Source organism: Plodia interpunctella, chromosome 3 (assembly GCF_027563975.2).
Source record: "Plodia interpunctella isolate USDA-ARS_2022_Savannah chromosome 3, ilPloInte3.2, whole genome shotgun sequence".
Taxonomy (NCBI): domain Eukaryota; kingdom Metazoa; phylum Arthropoda; class Insecta; order Lepidoptera; family Pyralidae; genus Plodia; species Plodia interpunctella.
The window spans coordinates 9281841-9304079 of record NC_071296.1 but is presented as its reverse complement, the minus strand read 5'-3'; the positions used below and the strand labels follow the sequence as shown (position 1 = coordinate 9304079).

The window sequence follows — 22239 nt, the reverse complement described above, 5'->3', positions numbered from 1 at the left end:
TAAAAATGAAAATTTAATTTATTATAGCCCATTGTCAACCAAAATAATGAAATAGAGTTAGTAGAGCTGATAAGAATCAGCTCTTTTCGTCTTCATTATTCAAGTAAGGGCTTGATCCTGTAATCATATTTGTGTTATTGAAATTGAAGTTCATCGTAAATTATTATCATTACAAATAAAATTTTCAGTCATTTCACCAGGTACCACCTATCCAGAGAGTTAGGGGAAAGATTGTTGATACAGGTAAACCACTTATCCACTACGTACATAAAAAAATCAATCGGTTTATATGTACAATTAAATTTCGCTTGCACTTATCAATGTACAAACAAAATAATGCCTTTTAGATAGTAAGGTTACAGCAGGTTATCAACCTGACCCCCCCGACGGGTTTCCATCTTGTCGCGATGGTGGGGCTTAGTAACCGGGGGGGCTGGTCTGACACAACCAGCCACCCCAGTGAACCAAGAGGAACCCAAGGCCCAGAGACTTTGGTGGGTGCTCTGGGCCTGGTGGACGGTCCCCTCAGTAGTACTGCCATTGGCTGGTGACCCGCTACCAGCCTTTGGATGTAGAAACTAGAGGGGATCAGAGGTGGGGTCCTCCGCGACCACAGCGCGGCCGTGGCGCTGAACACAGTGCGGTGGGCTAGCTAAGCTAGTTAAAATGTTTAAACTGTTTAAACATTTTAACTAGCTTAGAAAAACACATTATTAGGTCTTTGGCGTGGTTGTTGAGTATCCGCTTTATTATAAATGACTATTTTATTACTCTATTTAACATAACTTTAAACTACCTATGTGGCACGCTTTAAAATAAAAATCAAATTGAGTAGGTACATATAAGTACCTGTAATATTTTATATTCCTTCCTTTAAGGAATAATTTTTAATAATATAAACACATTTAACTGCTTGAATGATATTGCCATCATGATGATATGATCCTGATTTGAAACAAAACTTTTGTTAAACTTGTAACAATGTTAGTTAATTTATGATTGTTTATAATATATTGTGTTTTATAATATATTGTAGTACATATTATTAAAAAGAATATTGACTATTTAGATGTTTTTCGTGGAAGATTTACAAAAACAAAAAAGTCAACCATGAATTATATCTCCTCAATCTAACTCAATGAAACAAAACGCAACGCAAGTGACGTAACCTCAAACCAAAGTCGTCCTTCGGGGCTTCGGTCGTACATAACCTTAAATGTTTATATTATTTTAGCAAATAAATATTTTGAACTTAAATATAATTTTAAACAACTTAACAGATTACTTTCACAAGTACGTAGTATAGTAATAGTTAATTGTGTAATGGTGTTGAACAGGGATAATTTTATGGCAGGGATAACCTTATCCTTTCCTATCTTAATCAAAAGATAATAAGCTTTTACAAACAATTTTTACGTATGGGTATTACGCAAGATTTGGGCTATTTATTTTTACCTACTGTTGTTTTTTGTACGGACGATTAGATAACTAGGAAAAATATAAACATTAAATCAAATGGCTATGTTTTACCAATGCATCTTTTTTCTGATTTCAGGATGTTGACTTGAAATATTTTTTAAATTGTTCATCATGTCCTATGCAAAAGTGCTTCATTGCACTCTGTGCTTGAAACAAGGTATTGTGGGTCTTTCAACGAAATCAGTGCTATTCAAAGTCAAAGTAAGTATTTTATTTATTTAGAATCAACTTTCAATTGCAATCATCTGAAAATATACTTTCAAACTTTACATTTTTTAAATGATTATTGTTTTTCAAATTACAGAATGGAGCCTTAACCCAGCAAATAGCAAAATTTACTACATCCCACAGTTGGAACAGCAAACTTCCAATCACTTCACAGACACAAGCTATACCGAATGTGAAGAAAAACAAAAATGTTCCACAAGACACTAGAATATGGAAGGAAACACCCTCACATGATAGAAAGGCAAATATAGGACAATACTGCTTAATGCTTTCGAAATTTCGACTTACATGTAGGTATTCTCATTCAATTCAAAATATTACAGACAGAATCCTTATGACGTTATTAATAGTATTAACTTACACTAGTGTTAGTATAAACAAATCCTAATAATATTATAAATGCGAAAGTTTGTGAGGATGTATGTATGTTTGTTACTGTTTCACTTGAAATTTACTAGACAGATTGTTATGAACCTTGGTACATGGGTAGAATATAAGATACTTTTTATCCACTACTACATACATATAACACAGTATAGTTACAGTACAAGCCCTGTGTAGGTTCATACACCATTAATTATTTATTATTATTTTCCAGCACTAGTGGTAATGACTTCAATGGCCGGGTATGCTCTTGCGCCTGCACCTTTCGAGGTGTGCAGCTTTGTGCTCTGTGCAGCCGGCACAGGGCTGGTGTCAGCTGCAGCTAACTCCATCAACCAGTACCATGAGGTGCCATTTGATGCACAGATGTCCAGGACAAAGAACCGGGTGCTTGTCAAAGGATTGCTTGAGTGAGTACAAATTTTATAATTATAAATATTATACACCAGATGTTGCACGGGGCTTCTCTGCCATGGGAATTTTGAGATAAAATATAGCCTATAGCAATCTTGGATAATGTACATTTCTAATGGTAAAAGAATTTTTGAAATCGGTTTGGTAGTTTTGGAAATTACTTGATTCAAACATACAAACTTGCGAACACTTGCCTCTTTATAATATTAGTGTAGATGTGTACTTCATAAAATCAAATGCATTTAAACTTATAGAAGTCTTATTATGTAAACAATCTTACCATGTCTTTTTATGATTTTACAGCAATAAATTAAAATTACTTTTAGGAATACTACTATGCAATACTTTTGTGATTAAAAAATGTCTATACATTTTTTAATCACAAAAGTATTGCACAAAAACTTGGTTTAAACCTACGTTTAAACCAATTTTTTGTATCAACAATAATTGGCTATTTGACTGGGTAAAAAATAAAATATATGTACCTATATTATGTACTATTTAAATAATCAAATGTGATAATTAAATTTCACTTTAATTGATCAGTGTTATTAATTTCGAGATTTACTATTTCTTTGCCTCATTAAAATATATAACTCCAAAATCCGTGACAATACATTATTGTCATACAAGCTCCATACAAAATTTTGATTTTGACATTAAGAAAAAAGAATCTGATTTGACTCGTTGGAGAATAACCAACTACTGTAAAGATTGTTTACATGTAAGAAGAAATGGAGTTTAAGCCACTTGAAAGAATCTAGTGTTAGCAATAGCACACTAAGATTTTATTTATATGATTCAGGCCATCAGATGCTATCGGCTTCGCAGCAGTTGCCGGCACGGTTGGTCTCGGCATCCTGTACTCAGTAAACCCACTGACGGCTTCCCTGGGGGCTCTCAACCTGTTTCTATACACCTCCGTATACACACCCATGAAGAGGATGTCTATTCTCAACACGTGGTTGGGATCAGTAGGTGAGCGATTAGAGAGTGATCAGTATATTTCAGGGTTAATTTGTATATCTTTGCATCTAATAAAGAAAAAAGAAAAAATATTTATTTGGTAAGTATTTTACATAGGTTGTAAAATATTTACCCTTTTTACTGTGAAAGTAAAACCTTGTAAACATTATCTATTATTTGGATTACATGATATATCACGCAGTTTTTATCTTTTGTTGTAATTATTTATTGTCTGGAGTATACCTTAACAATAACCCCTGCAAATATTACGTCTTAAACTTTTGGAAAAATTTAATGATGGTTTGAATTTTTTTTTTACTTGCTGGCAATTTATTTAATTCGATATCGCATTAAATCCATCCCACTTCTGACTAACTGGCCATTTAATTTCTATTTTACTAGTTTAGGGTGGAAAAACCCTATGTGTAAACGCTCGCGGCAAGGCAGTCGAACAACTGTACGAATTTAAATAAAATGTGGTATTATGCAGTGGGAGCCATCCCGCCTCTGATGGGATGGGCGGCGTGCACGGGCAGCTGGGACGCCGGTGCGCTGGTGCTGGGCGCGGTGCTCTACTCCTGGCAGTTCCCGCACTTCAACGCCTTGTCCTGGAACCTCCGCCCGGACTACTCCAAGGCTGGCTACCGGATGATGGCGGTTACTGACCCCGGTACGTACCACCACCGGACTAAATTTGCTTTGATTCCTCTTTGACACTCCTCACAAGTATAAAATCATCAGTGAAAAAAAAATCTTCAGTATTTTAAAACATTTCCCACAAGATTTGACAAAAAACAATCAACATTATTTGGACGATTTTTGGACTTACCAAAAAGCGCCATTCTTATTGTATGTGTTGCCAACAACAGACTATGGGTTGGCATTGTACAATATATTTATTCTTGGAAAATTATACTTGATTTTTATTGTTTATTATTCTAGCACTGTGCCGGAGAGTAGCCCTGCGGCACACGGGCGTGATCACAGCGACTTGCCTCGCCTCCTCCTACTTGGACGTCACCAACATGTGGTTCGCGCTGGAATCTTTGCCTTTGAACCTCTACTTCATGTATTTAGGTACCTACGTCAGTTTGTTTATATTATAATGCGAGAATGAGAGAGACCCCTGTCTCTCATTTTCAAAAATACGTTAAAAAGCATGTGTGACATCTATATCAAATCCATTTAGATACAATATTTCACAACCTGTCTCAAACCTAAGTCTTTCCGTAGCTAGATAACCTATAATTGAAACTACAAAAGCATGATACAGCATCAGTTTAATTTTGAAAGGGATTCTGTTTTTTATTATGTACATAAATCAAAGCTATATTTTTCTAAAATAATGAGGAAGCCACTTTTGTTAACACAACAATATCTCCGTTTTCAGCTTGGGTATTCTACAAAAAAGCAGACAGCGCTAGCTCAAGGAAACTGTTCAGGTTTTCACTAATGCACCTACCCGCATTGATGATTTTGATGCTAGTCAATAAGAAATATTGGAGTTCAGCCGATTCCCAGACAGAGCAGTTAGAAGTTAAATCGCAGGACGTTAATAAATTGCCCGAGGCGAAGAGGATAACAGTACTGCCTAAAGGGCCAGTGGTGGTGGCCCAAGATTCTTCTGACTCTATACTAAATTAACTACGCAAGCCACGTTGGATGAACAACGCGTTGGGTTACTTGTAAGATATTTGTTTAAATAGTGTCAGATTTTTCGAGCTACCTTAAAGGCTAACGCGTACGTAGTGATGGATTACACGAGGTACGTAAAAAGCCTATATTTACACACACGTAAAATATATACAAAAAACCCTTCGAAATTGGGCCTTCTCTGCACTAATTTTGTGAACTATATTCAGCGCTATTGCTGTGTGAAAACGAAATAGCACTAATTCATTCGTTCATGTGCATGTAAATAGTTCATTATGAATGAAGGTTAAAAGCAAAGCCGAGGATAGAGGCGTGGCGTATACTCCACCGACAAGAGCATAGCTCTTATACACGCTAGATCGCTTTCTGTAAATAATGTACAATTTGTTGTCGCTCTAGAAGGCTTGTAAGTTAATGTTTTAAACGATTTTATTGCAATCACGGTACCTATATTGTACTTATTGTTTTGAACTTGTGTGATATAGGACATTATTTTTTATATCTTCTTTTATCGAATGAAGCAGTCTGTCTCCTACACTCTAAAGGGAGAGTAATGTTTGTTTATGGTATTTCATAATGTTGAATGTAAATTACTATACATCATTTTATAGTATTTGTAACTAAACTCCGTCATTCAGGTTACCACTTTCCAAGTTGTGTGATTAATTTATTTTTAGTAATATTATGACAAAGTAGGAAAGAATAAATGAAATTGCGAATCATAACTCTTATTTTATTTTGCCTATTTTACTTGCCATCTTTATTTATGATTTTTCTACTGTATTACTCACTGTTTTTATTATATCTGTGGTTTTTCTATATGTATTGATAACAAAAAAGAATCGAGAAATAAATATGCCAGTTACATAATAAATCCTTATATTTACTGTTTGTTTTCCAATTAAATTACAATATCGCTGGAATAAAAATTAATCTACAGTACAAACATTCACGACGATTTGAACATTATGCAGACGGACATATGTTGAAATCAATCACATACAAACAGATAGCCGCGTGTAGAGATTGGAACCCGTTTAAATCCAAACAAGGTGTTATGGCGATTATTTCCTGAAACAAAATGGAGAAATTAGGAGCAATTATTATAAAAATATTAATGAATGAACCTCGATGTTGAATGCCTGATAAAACCTATTACGTAGTTTGTAAAATATATCTTGATCTATGGGACAGATGTCAAATAGTATTAAATCTGGCTCTTACGCTCTAATTTCCAATGTATCGCTTCATCCTTTTTCAAAGGGATCAAGCTATATTTTACACTATCTATGATTACATACCTCTATTCACAAATAAATATATCCATTACATATATCAAGATTTTTTTAATCCAGCTTTAGATATTTGCGAATAAAACTATCATTGTGAATTAGTATTAAATAACAATATATTGATTCAGGTTATTCTCTTGTTCTCACGACTTTGAATGTTTTTTTTTTCCTTTTGAATCAATGTCAATAAATGATATGGAGTAAAGGAATTAGAATGCTTAAGAAGGTACTGACTTGGGTTTCTTGGGGCTGCGTCCGTGTTCGCGGCTGTCGTCCCTGGAGCGCTTGTGCGGCTTCTCGCTGCGCTTGTGGTCGCCGTTGGGCTTGCTCGAGCGCTCGCCGTGAGACTTGTGCTTGTCGCGGTTCTTCGATGGGCTGCAACGGGGACATTATTCATTTTAAAGTGTGTTGTTTGTCCGTCTTTCACTTCAAAACGGAGCAACGGATTGATTTTTAGTGTGGAGATAGTTGGATTTTGTCCTAAGCTATTACGGCTAATTTACCGCGGGCAACGACTACTGTATCAATAAATTATTCTACTAACTTTAGTTTGAGTTTATTGAAACCAACTAAATGTTCAGGTGGACAAATTATATTGTGAAATTTATCTCTTCTACCACAAGATTTAGAGCTCAGGGTCCATTTTTAAAATGTTCCTACTGTATATGACTTCGTAAATAAAAATGAACACACCTATCCTTATCTTTACTGTGTTTCGACGGGCTCTTGTGACTGGAACTCTTGTGGTTAGAGCTGGAGCTCTTGTGATTGGAACTGGAACTCTTATGATGAGAACTCTTGTGGCTCTTGTCGTGTTTGCTCTTCTTCCGGTCGTGGAAGTCGCGCGGGTGGCCGCCCTTCCGCTTCCGGTCGAAGTCGTCCGGCCGCTCGTAGCCTCTCTCTTTCTTGTCCTCCTCGGCCGCCTCGCGTTCTAAATCGGACCAGTCCTTGCCGGACTCTTCATCCTCTTCTGTGAAATTAATTTGGAATTAAAAATGAGTAAATATACAATATACAACATATAATGCAACTACAACTAATTGTTTCTTCCGTTTGACTCGGGGATCTTCATGACACCGTTATAAGGGCAAATAGGGGTAGGTTGATGTGCTATTGAATATACATACATGCATTGCGTTAAATTAAATTTGCACACTGGTTGACCTTGAGTGTATACTACTATTTGTCACTAGATGGCGGTAGGTAGTCACTTCTCACTATCAAGTGTATATTCAAAGTCATGTACTATCATGTGTATATATCATAAACTTTTGTCCTAGTGGAGAGAGGCTGATGTAATGAGATACAATGTCTGCTTAGTTCAGACACCAGTCTCTCACAATCTTGTCAATATAACGTATCAGTATACTAGATTGTAGAGAATAAAATTTATTTTTAATTGGAAATAGCTGCGCCCCGGGACTTCGCTCCCGTGGGAATTTCGGGACAAAAAGTACCCTATGTCCTTCTCTGTACTTCAAACTACGTGTATGCAAAATTTCAAGAAGATTGGTTGAGCAGGTAAAGCGTGAAGAGGTAACAAAGAAACTAACTTTCGCATTTATAATATTAGTTAGAATTAAGATAATGTAGAGCTGACTGACCATTGCTTTCGCTGTCGCCGTCGGACTCGTCGGAGGCCTCGGAGTCGTACTCGGAGTCCTCCTCAGACTCCTCCTCGGACTCCGCGTCCGTGGGCTCGTACGCGTCGTCCTCCTCTTCAGATTCATCCTCCTGACATTCGGTACAGGTTCGTTAGCATTACACATGCATACACATACGTTAAGGCGGAATAATACATATACTATGTAAATATACTATGTATTATTCCGTCTTAACGTATGTGTATGCATGTCCTACAGGACAAGATATGTAAAATTTAACTTTGATTTTATTACAGACAAACATAGGGCAGGTGAATCTGAATAACAATTTGAAAAACAAAATGTTAGTGTTGTAACAAAATTATAGTGTGTAAAGATACAAACGTACATGTACACTAAAGGATCATTAACTCATGAAAAAGGTACCGTCAACAGCACATCAACCTACCCAAATTAATACATACTCGCCTCTATTACCGTGCCTTAGAAGTGCAGGGTAATTTGATTTGCTGTTGACTGTACATACTAGACATAAACTATTGGAAGTTTATATTAAAGAAAAACAACTACATATGATAAATTACCTGTTCAGCATTCTCGACATCAGACTCCGGGTCCAAGAAGGACCAGCCGCCGTTGTCGAAGAAGCCTTCTATATCATCTGTGATGGTCTTCATGACCTTTGTCCAATTGAGCGATTGGATACCTTCTGAGTAGCGGATGTCGCATGAGCTGGGAATTTTGACGTTGACGTTTATTGAAATCACAAGTTCAATAAAGGTTTTTTTATATGTATTTTATATCTAATATATAGAGGGGGGGGGCTACCATTTCGTAGTAGTCCTACAGGTTGCTCTTCCATTACAGGTGTAAGTGGAAGCATGCAGAGTGGAAAGGCCTATAAAATTTAATAGAAATATGTTTTCGATATTGTTAGTGTTTTTCAGGTACATTTTCAGCCCCACCCTACTCGTGGAGTGAATAATTAAGATAATAAGAACAACGATAAAAATAACAAGAACATTTAAGCAACAAATGAATCTATTAAAAATAAAACCATTCAAGATAGTGCATATTTCATATTTCATCCAACTGGACTAAAGGTAATTTATGTAAAATAAATAAATACTTAAACAAAAGTACTTACTTGAGCCATTCCTTGACATGATCCAGCATGTTCATAGGCACAGCATTGACCATGGCCACCTTTTTCGCATAATCCTTAAACACAAACACCATATCGAAGTTCTTGAGATGGAACTGCACTCGTTCAAAATGTACCAACTCCACGTCTTCAAGGGCTATCACGAACGGAGGCCATTCTGTGAGGTTCACTAGCGCTCCGGACGTGGGTTGTAGGAGGACTGTGCTGCGGAACGGGGCACCGGGGAAGCCAAGTTCTCTGTGAGAGGGATAATAATAATGTTTTAGTTTGTAGAGAAAAACACAAAGATGTTTGTGGAGCTGTAATTCTACCATTCAATCAATTCACTCAAACAAAAAAAATTGTAATATACGGACACAAGTTATCAGAATAATCAAACAGGACAATTAAATGTCATTTTAATCGTTCAGTTGTATTAATTACGAGATTTTCTAATTTTTGCGGTCTCATTAAAGTATATTAGAAATAGTTTTTGGCTCCAAAATCCGTGACGTCACAATGACAAGACATGCCCGACCTACCTGAAGGGCGTGTCGAACTCGACCTCCTGCTTGGTGATGGTCTCGACGCGCTCGCAGAAGCTCTTGAAGGCCAGCTTGAGCTTGTGTCGCAGCTCGCGCTCGCTCTGCTCCGCCGCCAGGTCGTCGCGGTCGTGCATGTGCTGGTGCTTGCCCAGGTCCGTCGTGATCTCGCCCACCTCCGTGTACAGCTGCACGTCCACGTGCTTCTTCTTGCCTGCATCTCATCAAGTGTCAGCCAGCCAGCTCGTCTATATCACTCACTCAACCATGTACTTTCAAGTGTGGAGAACAACATAGGGTACCTGACAAACCGCGAAATGAAACGGGCAAAAGCTAGTATTATTTAATTTGATCAATAATACCAAGGTGTAGAACCTAAAGGTTGACTGGCAAAAATTTATTATTTATTAGCCCATTGAGTGTCTAATTTTAGATTGTTTCTTTTGTAAATGGTAAAATATGCAGAAAATAAATTTTGAACAAAAATGTATTCAATACAAATTAGATTAATGGAGACATCCTTGATGGACTCTATAAAAAATTTCATATCTATAAAATACGCACTCACCAAACATAATAGCATGTTTCAAATGGAAATGTAAAAGTATAATCATCTCTCCATCACACGGCTGGAATATCGCATTCTTTATATTATTATACAATATATCCACTTTATCTCCTCTCACTGATGTGAACCTAAATCCGTTAGTGTGCGCTTCTAACGACCCGCTCATCCTCTTTGTCACGATATTCGGCCTTATGTACAGATCTTTCAGCTTTGGGTTTCCTTTGCTCTGTGATAAAACTAAGGTATCTTGTTTGACCAAATCTTCCTTCTCGCGTTCTTCGGCCTCTCTCGTCTTGAACTTCTTTTGGACTTCCTTGATGAGTCTGAAGCCGGTGTTGAGGTTGGAGGATGGAGGGGATATCTCGCCTGGCTCTTTAGTGTTTGTACTTCGGTATGTGCTGTGAAAGACATTTAAAGATTGTGAAGATAAACTGTCAAAAAAAGTCAAGGTTTGTCTTGCTTAGAGTGTTGCTTAAATCACGTTTTTTAACTAGGCGCCGATGCAGATTATTGTAAGTACAGTCAACCGCATGTCAAGTTACCTAAATGGAACTGTGTGGCGATAATTGCGTTGTACTTACAATAAATTTGGGTAGATTTTGGTATGTCTGTGCCTAATGCCAAATTTAAACTACACCATTTCAATAAACCTGTTTAGGAAATAGGTATCCATACAAATACGAATTTCTGTCGGTTTGTCTGTCACGCTTTCTCGGCTAAGAAAGCCTTAGCTGATTTTGATAAATGCCGCGGACGGAGCTGCTAGTTCAATTATATCATTCTAATTAAATTTTAAAAAATACTTACACTTCTTTAACAAACGTAGCGTCGGGCTGTGCGTAGTTCCCGCCCTCATTCCTACCCATGGTCGCGCCAGGATGGAAGAAGTTGATACGGAGGTACGTGTAGTCTCCCTCCACCGACTGGGAGATGTTCTTGATTGTCGAGATGTGGAACGGGACTGGGATGCCGAATATGGGTAATATAACCGTCTCGTATTTGCGATCTGAAAGCATAATAAATAATCATTGAGAATCGAATAGACTGTAATTTTAAATTCTGTATTCTATATGTCAAGAAATTGCAGAAAACGATTTTTGAAAATTTTCCAGCTATACTACTTAATAGCAAATACAAATGTCAAAATTGGTTGAAAAATACCCAATTTTTTAATTTCTTCACTTTGACAGACAGACGCACACATACACGAAAACATGTACTTATTTTTCGTACAGTATATGTCGTTTTTACGTCATGTCACTAGATAATGGTATTCGTAATCATCATGTCAGCTCTTAGAAAACTTGAATAATGACACTAGTATTAATAATGGCAATTTAAATCAAAAAGCTATTTTACCGCATGTCTGTTTTATTGATATTTATTTATTGCGCAACTTAGCAATACAAAGCTCAACCTTAAACTCACCAACATACAACTTTAACTCCTTGACTTCATTTTCCCTCGGCATCTGACTAACGCTTTTATAAGAAACTGTGCTTTTCCTAATCTTCTCTCCATCCTTCCCGCTGGACTGCTTCGCCAACCTCTCCTTCGCCTTCTCATTCAGCGCTATCGCTAGCTCCCTCTGATGCTCTTTCCTTTTCTCTTCCGAGGAATGTTCTGTGCGAAGCTTCGATTCGATCACGGCTGTTCTCTTTCCTCTGCCTAAAAAATTATCAGCATTTTTGAAAATTACGGATTTTCATTTTAAAACTAAATATAAAAACCTATCTTCCTTGTAAGCCATTTCCATTGTTATATATTTTGCGATTGTGAGTAAAACTCTGACATATTATTTTAAGCTTTTGTGTTCATGATGACTACAAAATTTACAATGGGATTCACAGACCTTCTACAGTTTCTATGGATAATGTTAAGCTGTCCGAGTTTTTTGTGAAAATAATGCCTAAAGAATCCCAGTATTTTTGTAATCTCATGGAATTATTACGAAATGGCTATGTCATGCAATTATTGGCAGACTAAAAACATGAAACTCACCTCCATTCTCTGCCCATCCATGATTGCATGTAAATAAAAACAATCAAGTAAAATCAACAATCCCAATATTAGCTCTGTCAAAAAACCTATTGCATATTAGCTAACCAAATATAATTTACAATTGAAGTAAAAGCCGAATCGCTTACAGGATAGTCCAAAACATTTTTTTTAACTATTTATTCCTCTTAAATACTTGGTTGACTGAAAGAAATACTTTTCTGGGATAACTCATCCTTTGTCAGAAATGATCATTTATTTAGAAGCGGTGGTGGTCTCTTGGTTAAGACGCTCGCCTGTAAGCGAAAGGTCCCAGGTTAGAATCCATCTCGTGTAACATGTGTTTGTATACCGATCTGTGACATACATGTATAATAGTTTTCGAAAACCTCTTGCTTCCAGTGAAGGAAAACATTGCGAGGAAACCTACACACTGATAGACGGTTAAGTTCGCTAATATGCGACTATTGCCACTAGATGGCGGCATTCGTAAGAATCATATCACATGCCTTTCGGCTATTTGAAGGAAATCTGACACGAATGTTAGCAATAACACTCGCAATAAGATTTATTTTAAATTGCAAACTTCAAATCTATAAACGATGCGACTTTTCCAACCAGCAATGAATAGTGTTCTCCTCAAAAACAATAAATTGAAAAAACAACATCCGAATTGCGAAATGTCACTAATTGGCGACGAGGAAATCTCAAAGTTAATAAAGCCTTATATAAACACCAGCCACACTCTGCAAAACATTTACTGCCACCTGAAATGTTTTGATTTAATCCGTACACTCTGACATCACATACAGAAACATTGATGTTTTTAATACCTCCAGTATCACTACTCACTTATTATTGCGTGCTGACCTGAAAAAGCAGTGACTGTACTTATATATTTTTACTAAACTAAATTTTGATGAGAAAGCATGATGATTATAAATAAAAAACAATTATTTAACTGTTTAGCCAATAGTGAAAATACAGTACTCCTTATCTATTTTGAAGTCTTTCGGTCATTTACTTCAATAATAAAATGAATTGAATTAAGAATTCATTGGCTTATTTTATGGCTATTAAATGCATTTAAAACTTTAAGCGATAAATATGTTTTAAACAATTTTCATGTCATTAAATGTGATCTAAAGTTATATAATATATATATATATATATATTAAAATTAATTTTATCAATGATTTAAATCCATTTTTGACTGAAATACGACATACTACACTTCAATACTAATAATGATTTGTCAAATTCAAATTCAAATTCAAATTCAAATTCAAATTCAAAATTCAAATTCAAATCATTTATTCAGAAATTAGACCTTCACAGGCACTTTTTCTCGTCAATCTTTAAATTTATAGTTATTTCTCACAAGCTAGAAACTACTGGCATTTCGGAACGACCACTGCTGAGAAGAAATGCCGAAAGAAACTCATTTGAACAGTGTTGGTCCCTATCATGCCAGATCGGCTTACCATTATTGTTTCTTACAATGTTTTTTTTTTTTTTTTCTTTCTAATAATATATAAAAGTACATAATGTACATAGTCAAAAGGTATATCAAAACAGGTTATGATTGTGATCAGAGTGCTGATTATAATATATATATATAATATATGAGAAACGAGATGACCAGTTCCCTCTGGCAGCACCCGTTCACGAGTTGACGCATGGGACAGCCATCGCGTAGCTCAACCATAATAGAGGGAACCTCACGACCCGGCCCACGACGCCACCACCAGATTGACCATTTGAGTGAGCATGACACACTCGATTCCCACGACTTCATAATTACAATTCTTATTCGTCGAAATAGAAGTATAATTCAGACACTTGAAGATCACAAATCACGTACATGTTTTACAAATAAAATTTAAATGCCATACGAATTATTATAACAAAATTCAAAATTGTGAATAAAATAATAAAAAACAGTAAAATAAAAATTAGGAGATCATGTGTGGAGTGGCAAAGTTGTCGGGAGGATCCAAGCGTTTTTATCAGTCAAATAGGCGTTAATTGTGTAATACGCTTTATCCATTAAATTTTTCTTAACATAAGTTTTAAAATTTTTCATTGGCAGATTAATAGCCTCTGCAGGGAGTTTATTGAATAATTTTACACTTTGACCCACGAAAGACCGCCGAACCTTTTTAAGCCTGAATCTATTCATACAAAGTTTGTGCTTATTTCTAGTGTTTACACTATTTACTTCGTTTATTTTTTTATATAAATGTAAATTTGATTTGACAAAAATAAGCACATCAAAGATATACTGACATACAACAGTAAGGATGTTAATTGATTTGAAGAGTTCTTGAAGAGAATCTCGAGGTTTTAACCCATAAATAAAACGGATAGCTCTTTTCTGTAATACAAAAATTTTTCCTATGTCAGCTGCATTACCCCAAACTAATAGTCCTCAGGACATAATGCTATGAAAGTAGCTGAAATACACAAGTCTAGCTGTATCTATGTTCGTACACTGTCTGATCCTTCTCACTGCAAAAGCTGCTGTACTAAGTTTTTTGGCCGTGATTTCAATATGTTTATCCCACTTTAATTTGTCATCCACAGTAATGCCCAGGAATTTAGTACTATGTACCCATTCTAGAGCTTTACCATTTACTGTTAAAGGTATAACATTGTGCGAGTTATTTAAGAGAGAAAATTTAATACCTTTTGTCTTCTCTGTATTTAGAGCTAAGTTGTTGGTTGTAAACCAGTTAAGCACTACCGACATGCTATTACTTATAAAGTTATAGTTTTCACTTTTTCTATCGACTTTAAATAATAAGGATGTATCGTCTGCAAATAGAACTACTTCGCATAAATGTTGGGCAAGGCATGGGAGGTCGTTAATATAAATCAAAAATAAAAAGGGACCGATAATGGAGCCTTGAGGAACGCCTATGTGAACAGGTGCACTATCGGAAATTGTTTTGTTAATTTCTACTTTCTGTGTTCTATTATCTAGGTAAGACGAAAGAACACTAAGAGCCGCGCCAGTGACACCATAATGTTGAAGTTTATTTTTGAGTATATTATGATCTACACAGTCAAAAGCTTTCGATAAGTCACAGAAAATACCTACGACATCTTGCTTGGATTCCCAAGCTTCATTAATTATTTCGACTAAAGTGGCTGCTGCATCAGTAGTTGAACGACCTTTGGTGAAACCGTATTGACGATTATGTAAAATTTTATTTATATTAAAATACGACACAAGTTGACTGAAAATAATTTTTTCAAATATTTTACTTAGAGTGGGTAATATAGAAATAGGTCTATAGTTTGTGGGATCATGTTTAACGCCTTGTTTAAATAGAGGAATTACTTTACTTATTTTCATTAAGTCTGGGAACACGCCTTCAGATATACATTTATTGAATATTATGGTTAGGTGAGGAGCAATCAGGTCAATAATGCTGCTCAATACTGAGACGGAAATCCCCCACAGGTCCTCAGTGTTTTTAACATTTAGGGCTTTAAAAGCAGATATAATTTCATCTGGTGTAATATGTCTGAATGTAAAAGTGGACTTAGGGTCCGGAGCATTTCTTTTTAATAGATCATCTGCCGCATTGGAGCAAGAGAAAAGGGATCCTGTGATATTCTTAGAAATGTTGGAAAAGAAATTATTAAATTCGTTGGAAACTTCGTCATCTGCACTTATGGTTTTACCGTCAAGTTTTAATACAAAATTTACGTCGCGCGTGTTAATTTTACCAGTCTCTTTATTTATGATGGACCAGGCCGTCTTTATCTTATCACTCGAATTTTTTATTTTATTAGTTAAATACAAAGATTTCGCGACAGAACATACTTTTTTAAAAATTTTAGAATAGCGTTTAACATATGTTATGAATTCCGCATTAAAATTGTACTGTTTTTGGCCATAAAGTTCATAAAGTCTGTTTCTACTAATATAGATAATATATACATATTTATTAATATATTTAATACTACGGCTTAAGATGTCTACACACTTTTATAGATGGTTATATATTTTGTCTATTTTTATGTTTTTTATGATTTTTTTATAGCTTGTTTATGTGTAGGCAAATGCGCTAAAGGCAACCCCTTTTCTAAATGTTAAAAACGAAAATGATTGATGTATTTTTCTTGCAACCACTACTACAAGAGAGAGAGATTCACTTAATCTCTGAAACTATCTGAACATGCATGGAGACACCTTTGAAGCAGGCCTACAAAACTCACCGAGTATTTCAGTCTTGTTCTCTTTTTCTTCTTCCTCATCTTCGTCGTCGTCCTTGAGGAAGATACCAATGTTCTTGATCTTCTTTTTGGACTGTGTGAGGAGCGAAGCAGGTTGTTCTTCGTTCACTAGCACTGTGTCGCCAATGAATAATGCGTATGTCTGAAATTTGACACATAGATGAATATGAATTCAGAATATAAACATGTTTCATTTAGGGTTGCGACCCTGGGAAGCTCGGGATCAGCGTAAAAAATAACCATATAATTTTGAACTTAAATTTTGGCTGTGATTTTACAACAGGCCACCTGCCTGACCTGTCCTTTAGTCGCCTTGTACAACATTTTAGGGAGGATATGAAGTGGTCATGTTCTAGGGCGGAATCACACGCCACAAACTAAAAATGTTTTGTTATAATGTACCAAATAAACGAATTTTCTTTATTTCATATAACTTAATAGTTATATAACATAATAGTATACACAATAAAAGAAAATTTCATTTTGCTATTTTTTGCGTACCTTTCCCTCTTTGTCGGTAGCAGCACTATTTTGTAAATTAGCAAGACCAATGTTGATATTAAACACCATTCCTTTCTTGGCCACAACTGATGTTTTTGGACCAATCACAATGGAGCTTTCGCGAAACTCTATCCCCATAGCGAATCTGAAACGTATAATAATAATATGATGAGAACAAAAGACAAATTTCATTTAATCTAAAATGTATTGGTTAAAAACTAGTAAACTGTTTTGAGACTGGTTAATTCTGGTGTACAAAACAAGCAATAAAATTTTCACAATTTGCATCATATTGGTTATGAGACTGCTATCCAGCAGCAGGACTTACAAAAGAAGGTCCAGTGAAGTCCAGGGTTAGTGTAGTCCTGTTATATCAATTGCAAACAACTCTTAAAGATTGATTGATTAAGAAGAACTTACCCAAATGTTTTAGTGAGATTATCTACCAAAGATGGTTTCTCCTTTTTCGCTAGCTCCAAGCCCGCTTCGTAAACAGCTGACAACTTTGCACCAGCCACCAGGTGCTTCATTACTTCCTCCTCCAGATTCAAGAGGAAATTGTAATTACTCTGTACTTCATCTGTTGGGTTCACCAGCAATGTACGTACTATATTGGAACAATAAGACTTATATCTAGCACCCAATGAGCAAACTATAGCTCCGAAATGCAAATGGTTCTTGTCTGATACAGCACTGAATTTGAGGCTGTAGTTTCCACCGGACTGAATGATGGGTGGGTAACACATGTCTACTTGGCTTGTGTCTACTCCTGTGACATACTTCTTGTCTGATATTGCAGCTTCTACTCCTTCAGCTAGTTTTGAGTGCTTCACTTTCTGTTGAATAATATTTATAAATAAAATATTTTATATTAATAAAGTTATTTATTTATTTTGTTAAGTTATTTCTACATAAGGAGGAGTTTGTGAAAATAGATTATTGTAGTTAAGATAAAACCATAAGATTATACATAGATTCAGGCCACAGTTACACATATTTGGTGCTACAATCGCTGACCTGATTTATCGTTCCAGCAGAATTTTAAACTTCTTAAGTGGCACTGTCTCTAAGGAATGTTGATTCTGAACATGGGTAAGAAACAAAAGAACACAGTTACCTTATCAGAATCAATGATTTCCATTATTTGATCTTTTAAGTACTTCGTAAAAACATCAACAGTGACCAAACAGGCTTTTTTCACAGTGATGACTTCCGGGTCTTCCTTAGGAGCCATGAGGAGAGCTATTGATGAACTTATATCTACATTTTCAAACTTCTCTGTCTTCATTGCTGTCTTCCAACTCTCACAGAATTCACCAGGGTAGTTGTCCTTGGCAAACACACCAAGGGTTTTTCCTGATTTAGATTTCTTAATTTCTTGTATGAGTTTGTTGAAGTTTTCCTTATCTTTATCATTCTGAAGAACATAAAGGTTAATTTTTAGGTTTGATCTCGTCATTGACTATTATTCTGAACTTTGTCAACATTCGCCCAGACTTTGAGAATTTGCATTTATAGGTTGATTTTAAACTGTGTGCCACTGACATTTACACAAAATGGCATGCTTTGAGTTTTTCTCGCATGTTAAAGTTAAGTGCAAAGTTGATGGTGCAACCCACCCATAATGTAAAATTAATTTGATTTAGAGTTTAGCCATATTAAATTGATCAACTTCACTTACCCTATCTCTAATAAGAAGTTTGACAGGTGGTAGTTCTGTCTCCTCTTTTCCATTTTCTATTTGCCTTAAGAATTCTATCTTCTTTTTACTGGCGAGGAAACACATGCTTTGTTCGGTAAGTACTGTGATTGTATCAGGCAACTCATATCCAAACAGCCATGTCTAATAAAAAAAATTACACATCAGTTTTTTCAATAATAGAATGATCTACAAATATCATACAAATAATACAAATACAATGATATCATACAAATATGGAATTAATTTAGTTATGATTATTATAGTTTGAAATGCAAAATTGTTAAGATTTGTATCTAACATTGCTTCCATGTTGGTCTAGGAGTTGTTCCCGGTTGGGGATATCAGTTCAAGTACCCTTTTAATTAGGACTCTAATTCTGGGACCATTTTACCTGACTGGGAGCAATAGATCTAACCTGACTAGGAACAATAGAAAAACATAGACTGCATCAGCTGCTTCCCTTATACATATAAGGCAATATTCTTCTCATAGATAGGCTAGCAACCTGTCAATATTGTCTTTGGCATACTGTTTGCTGAGCGAATTTCATCAGATTATGAAATATTCATATGTGATGTCATTAATGAAGCTAAGAATAGAGGGAGGTATTATGCCTGGTCAACATCAACACCATAACAACCTATAAATTACTAATATGTTTACTATTACACCTACATGATTTACAGGAGACTAAAAAACATTATAAACTACTGGATGGATTAAATATTCCAATAACGCTAATAAAGATATTTATTGTATTACAATAAAACTTGAAGAGTGTAAACCTGTAATGCTGTTGATTTGCTGTAAAGCGTATCTTCGTCAACTCCGACACATGAAACAAAGCAATCCACTTTTGAGAAAGCATCCTCGCCTTTTGAATCCGCTGCTGCAGCCTAAAAAACACGTTATATTAATAACAATAATCATCATTGAGATCACATGAATGTGTACGGGCTACTACCTTCCATGCTGCATACAGCTTTTTCATACGACGATAGAATGTTTCCTTATCGAGAGATATATTCGACATTTTATAAACTAAAGAAAATTATAGCTACAAATGATGTTTTAATATATTACGCCTCGAACGAACAAAAATTATGCGCGATTTCACGACATTAGTACAATTTTGACAGCATACACAAATGGCGGGCGTCGGTGCTGTCGTTAAAAAAAGTTGCCAGTTTATTTAAAAAAACTACTATTTTATTATAAGCGAAGCGATTTTATTTTGTGTGACTGACTTCTACTGTTAAACACGGCGCGACTGACTTGGCCGGTTCACGACCTTGCCTCGAGCGGAAGCGTGCTGCGAGGCACGGTTTACCCATTTGCTTAAACAAAGTAAGCCGTTTGCCCAAAGTAAAATGAGATAATTTGGGAAATGACATAATTTCCGACTCTCTGAATACTATATCGTCTTAATCTCAACCATGGAATCAGTAGGTACTGTTGTACGAAGTACTTACTAAATCCATGATCTCAACTTCAACTTGACGTTGGCAAAATCATGTTTTGGCGAATAATTGAGCCATAACACAAAAAAAAGTTCGTTTGTTTTGTTTGTTGTAAATTTCCATCTTTTTTCCGTAACGTTTTTGTAGTTTGTACCCTAATTTAATTAAATAATGCAAAAGTTAAAATCTGAAAAACATGTTCACTTAACAGAAAGTGTAGTACGTAAACTTGCCCAAAACCGGATAACCACTATTCTTGAGTTCCTTCACGAAGATTCTGATAAAATATCAAATCTTACTAAACTGAGTTTACCGCAAGTTCTTGAAATAAGAAGCGATATTTTAAATAAGTATTCTGCTCCTATAGTGAATGGTAGTACACTCTTCAATCAGTTTTCTAAGAAAAAAGTTTTGAGCACTGGCATAGTAAGGTAATAAAATTAAAATTCCAGCTATGATTATCACGATTCATATATGTACCTCAAGTAAAGTTTTTACAATTACGTATATTTTACAAAATAATATTTTCGTTCCATTTTCAGTCTAGATGATGCATTGGATAATGGCTTACCATTGGGATTTATAACTGAAATATGTGGTCTTTCTGATTCAGGAAAAACACAACTGTGTTATCAAGTTGCTATCAATTGTGTTATAAACGCAGAAAATACAGTTCTATACATTAATACTAAAGGAGATTTTTCCGCTGTAAGAATTCAAAAGATTTTAGAAGGCATGGGTTTATCGCACAAGGTAAAATTAAAATTCATCAACATTTGAATAAACATCATTTAATCAAAAATAAAAGTATTCAAAATTTATTAATTATAGGATATGGCATTGATAATGTATAAAATAAGAGTGGTGTTTATATGGACTATGGAGGAGCTGATAGAACTGTTGCAAAAAATAAAAAACAAGACAATAGTTATTCAGAATTTATCAATGATCATTCTTGACTCGTTGCCTTGTCTCATGTTTCAACATCTTGGAGACTCAAACAAGACCGGTATGTTAAAACTGTCATGTTACAACTGAAATTAAATGCAAAAATAATATTGTAACCACCTCAAATTATACATATATTAGTAAGTAAATTAAGTAAACTTTGTTCTGTATATTTTCAGGATTGGCATATTTAAATATGATGGTGAACTACAGCCGATATATCTGTGATACGTTTAACATAGCTTTTGTATGTGTTAATATACTGACACGATGGATAGAACATGATGTTTCTGATCTTGAAGGTATCAGGGTATCAGTGTTTTTTAAAACTCCTCAAACTCTAAAACAATAGCTTGTTGTGTACTGACTAGACAAAATGTAGATGTTGAGTATCTCCCTCGTCTGAGCATATTCCTGTTTCCTTCCACAGCCATAAGGCATTGAAGCCTAGGGACCATTTTCTTACAAATTTCCCCATTTCTTACATTCTTCAGCATTCCTACAGACCATTGGCTTACATTATCCTCCTTGACAATAGCAAGATTGTTGATGTTTAGTAATTTATATGAAACTTGTTTAAAATATCCTAAACAGATGATCATCCTTTCAGATGAGGAAGAAACTGTTTCAATTTCAAAGGAAGTGTATTTGGAAAGGAGAAACCGGTGTCTGGGAAAATATTGGCAACACATTCCTGTAACTGTAGTGATATTAGAAAAAGGACAGATACTAATGAAACCAAATGGGAATAATTCTCAAGTTATAAGTGCTACTGTTGTTAAGAGAAACAATTTAGAGTGTTATCATAGTTTTACCATTGTAATAAATGATTTAGGTGTCACAATGCAATGAAAAGATAGGGTTTCAATAACTTTTCAAATATATTTCAGTACTAAGTACCACTGTTACTGTCTGTGCACTATTAATGGAGTTTTAAAATGTTTGTATTTGATTATACAATCCATCCATCTCTATTTTTTCCACTACTTAACTGCTCTTTTCATTTTGCTTCAAGCGGCCCATTCCGGCTTCGCTTGGGTATAAGCATAATAAATAAATTATACACCTAAACCTTCCTCAGGAATCACACTATCTACCTATCCACGGA

At 35.3% G+C, this 22239-nt stretch overlaps 3 protein-coding genes across 5 annotated transcripts; 2 read left to right on the top strand and 1 right to left on the bottom strand.

The window, feature by feature from the left end:
* Positions 1 to 1151: 1151 nt before the first annotated feature.
* Positions 1152 to 5849, top strand: LOC128683817 (protoheme IX farnesyltransferase, mitochondrial). The gene is made up of 8 exons (XM_053769780.2): positions 1152 to 1293; positions 1556 to 1680; positions 1784 to 1997; positions 2306 to 2501; positions 3311 to 3483; positions 3962 to 4141; positions 4414 to 4548; positions 4862 to 5849. Exons 2-8 carry the CDS (start codon positions 1591 to 1593, stop codon positions 5113 to 5115), a joined length of 1242 nt encoding a protein of 413 aa, XP_053625755.1. The 5' UTR covers positions 1152 to 1293; positions 1556 to 1590; the 3' UTR covers positions 5116 to 5849.
* Positions 5850 to 5986: 137 nt separating this feature from the next.
* dre4 lies at positions 5987 to 19887 on the bottom strand. 3 transcript variants are annotated; one of them, XM_053769772.1, is made up of 18 exons: positions 19688 to 19887; positions 19509 to 19619; positions 18703 to 18864; positions 18139 to 18438; positions 17442 to 17857; positions 17022 to 17166; positions 16503 to 16662; positions 13125 to 13142; positions 11703 to 11942; positions 11082 to 11280; positions 10275 to 10672; positions 9707 to 9920; positions 9168 to 9422; positions 8605 to 8752; positions 8021 to 8150; positions 7110 to 7386; positions 6651 to 6791; positions 5987 to 6195 (listed from the first exon to the last, which is right to left on the bottom strand). In XM_053769772.1, exons 1-18 carry the CDS (start codon positions 19754 to 19756, stop codon positions 6189 to 6191), a joined length of 3390 nt encoding a protein of 1129 aa, XP_053625747.1. In that variant the 5' UTR covers positions 19757 to 19887; the 3' UTR covers positions 5987 to 6188. The 3 variants fall into 3 exon arrangements, with proteins under 3 accessions (XP_053625747.1, XP_053625748.1, XP_053625749.1); XM_053769773.1 differs by lacking the exon at positions 13125 to 13142 and adding an exon at positions 12276 to 12284; XM_053769774.1 differs by lacking the exon at positions 13125 to 13142.
* A 333-nt stretch (positions 19888 to 20220) lies between these two features.
* On the top strand, positions 20221 to 22122 carry Rad51D (Rad51 recombinase D). The gene is made up of 5 exons (XM_064437076.1): positions 20221 to 20614; positions 20726 to 20936; positions 21015 to 21192; positions 21311 to 21433; positions 21742 to 22122. Exons 1-5 carry the CDS (start codon positions 20355 to 20357, stop codon positions 21981 to 21983), a joined length of 1014 nt encoding a protein of 337 aa, XP_064293146.1. The 5' UTR covers positions 20221 to 20354; the 3' UTR covers positions 21984 to 22122.
* Positions 22123 to 22239: the final 117 nt, after the last annotated feature.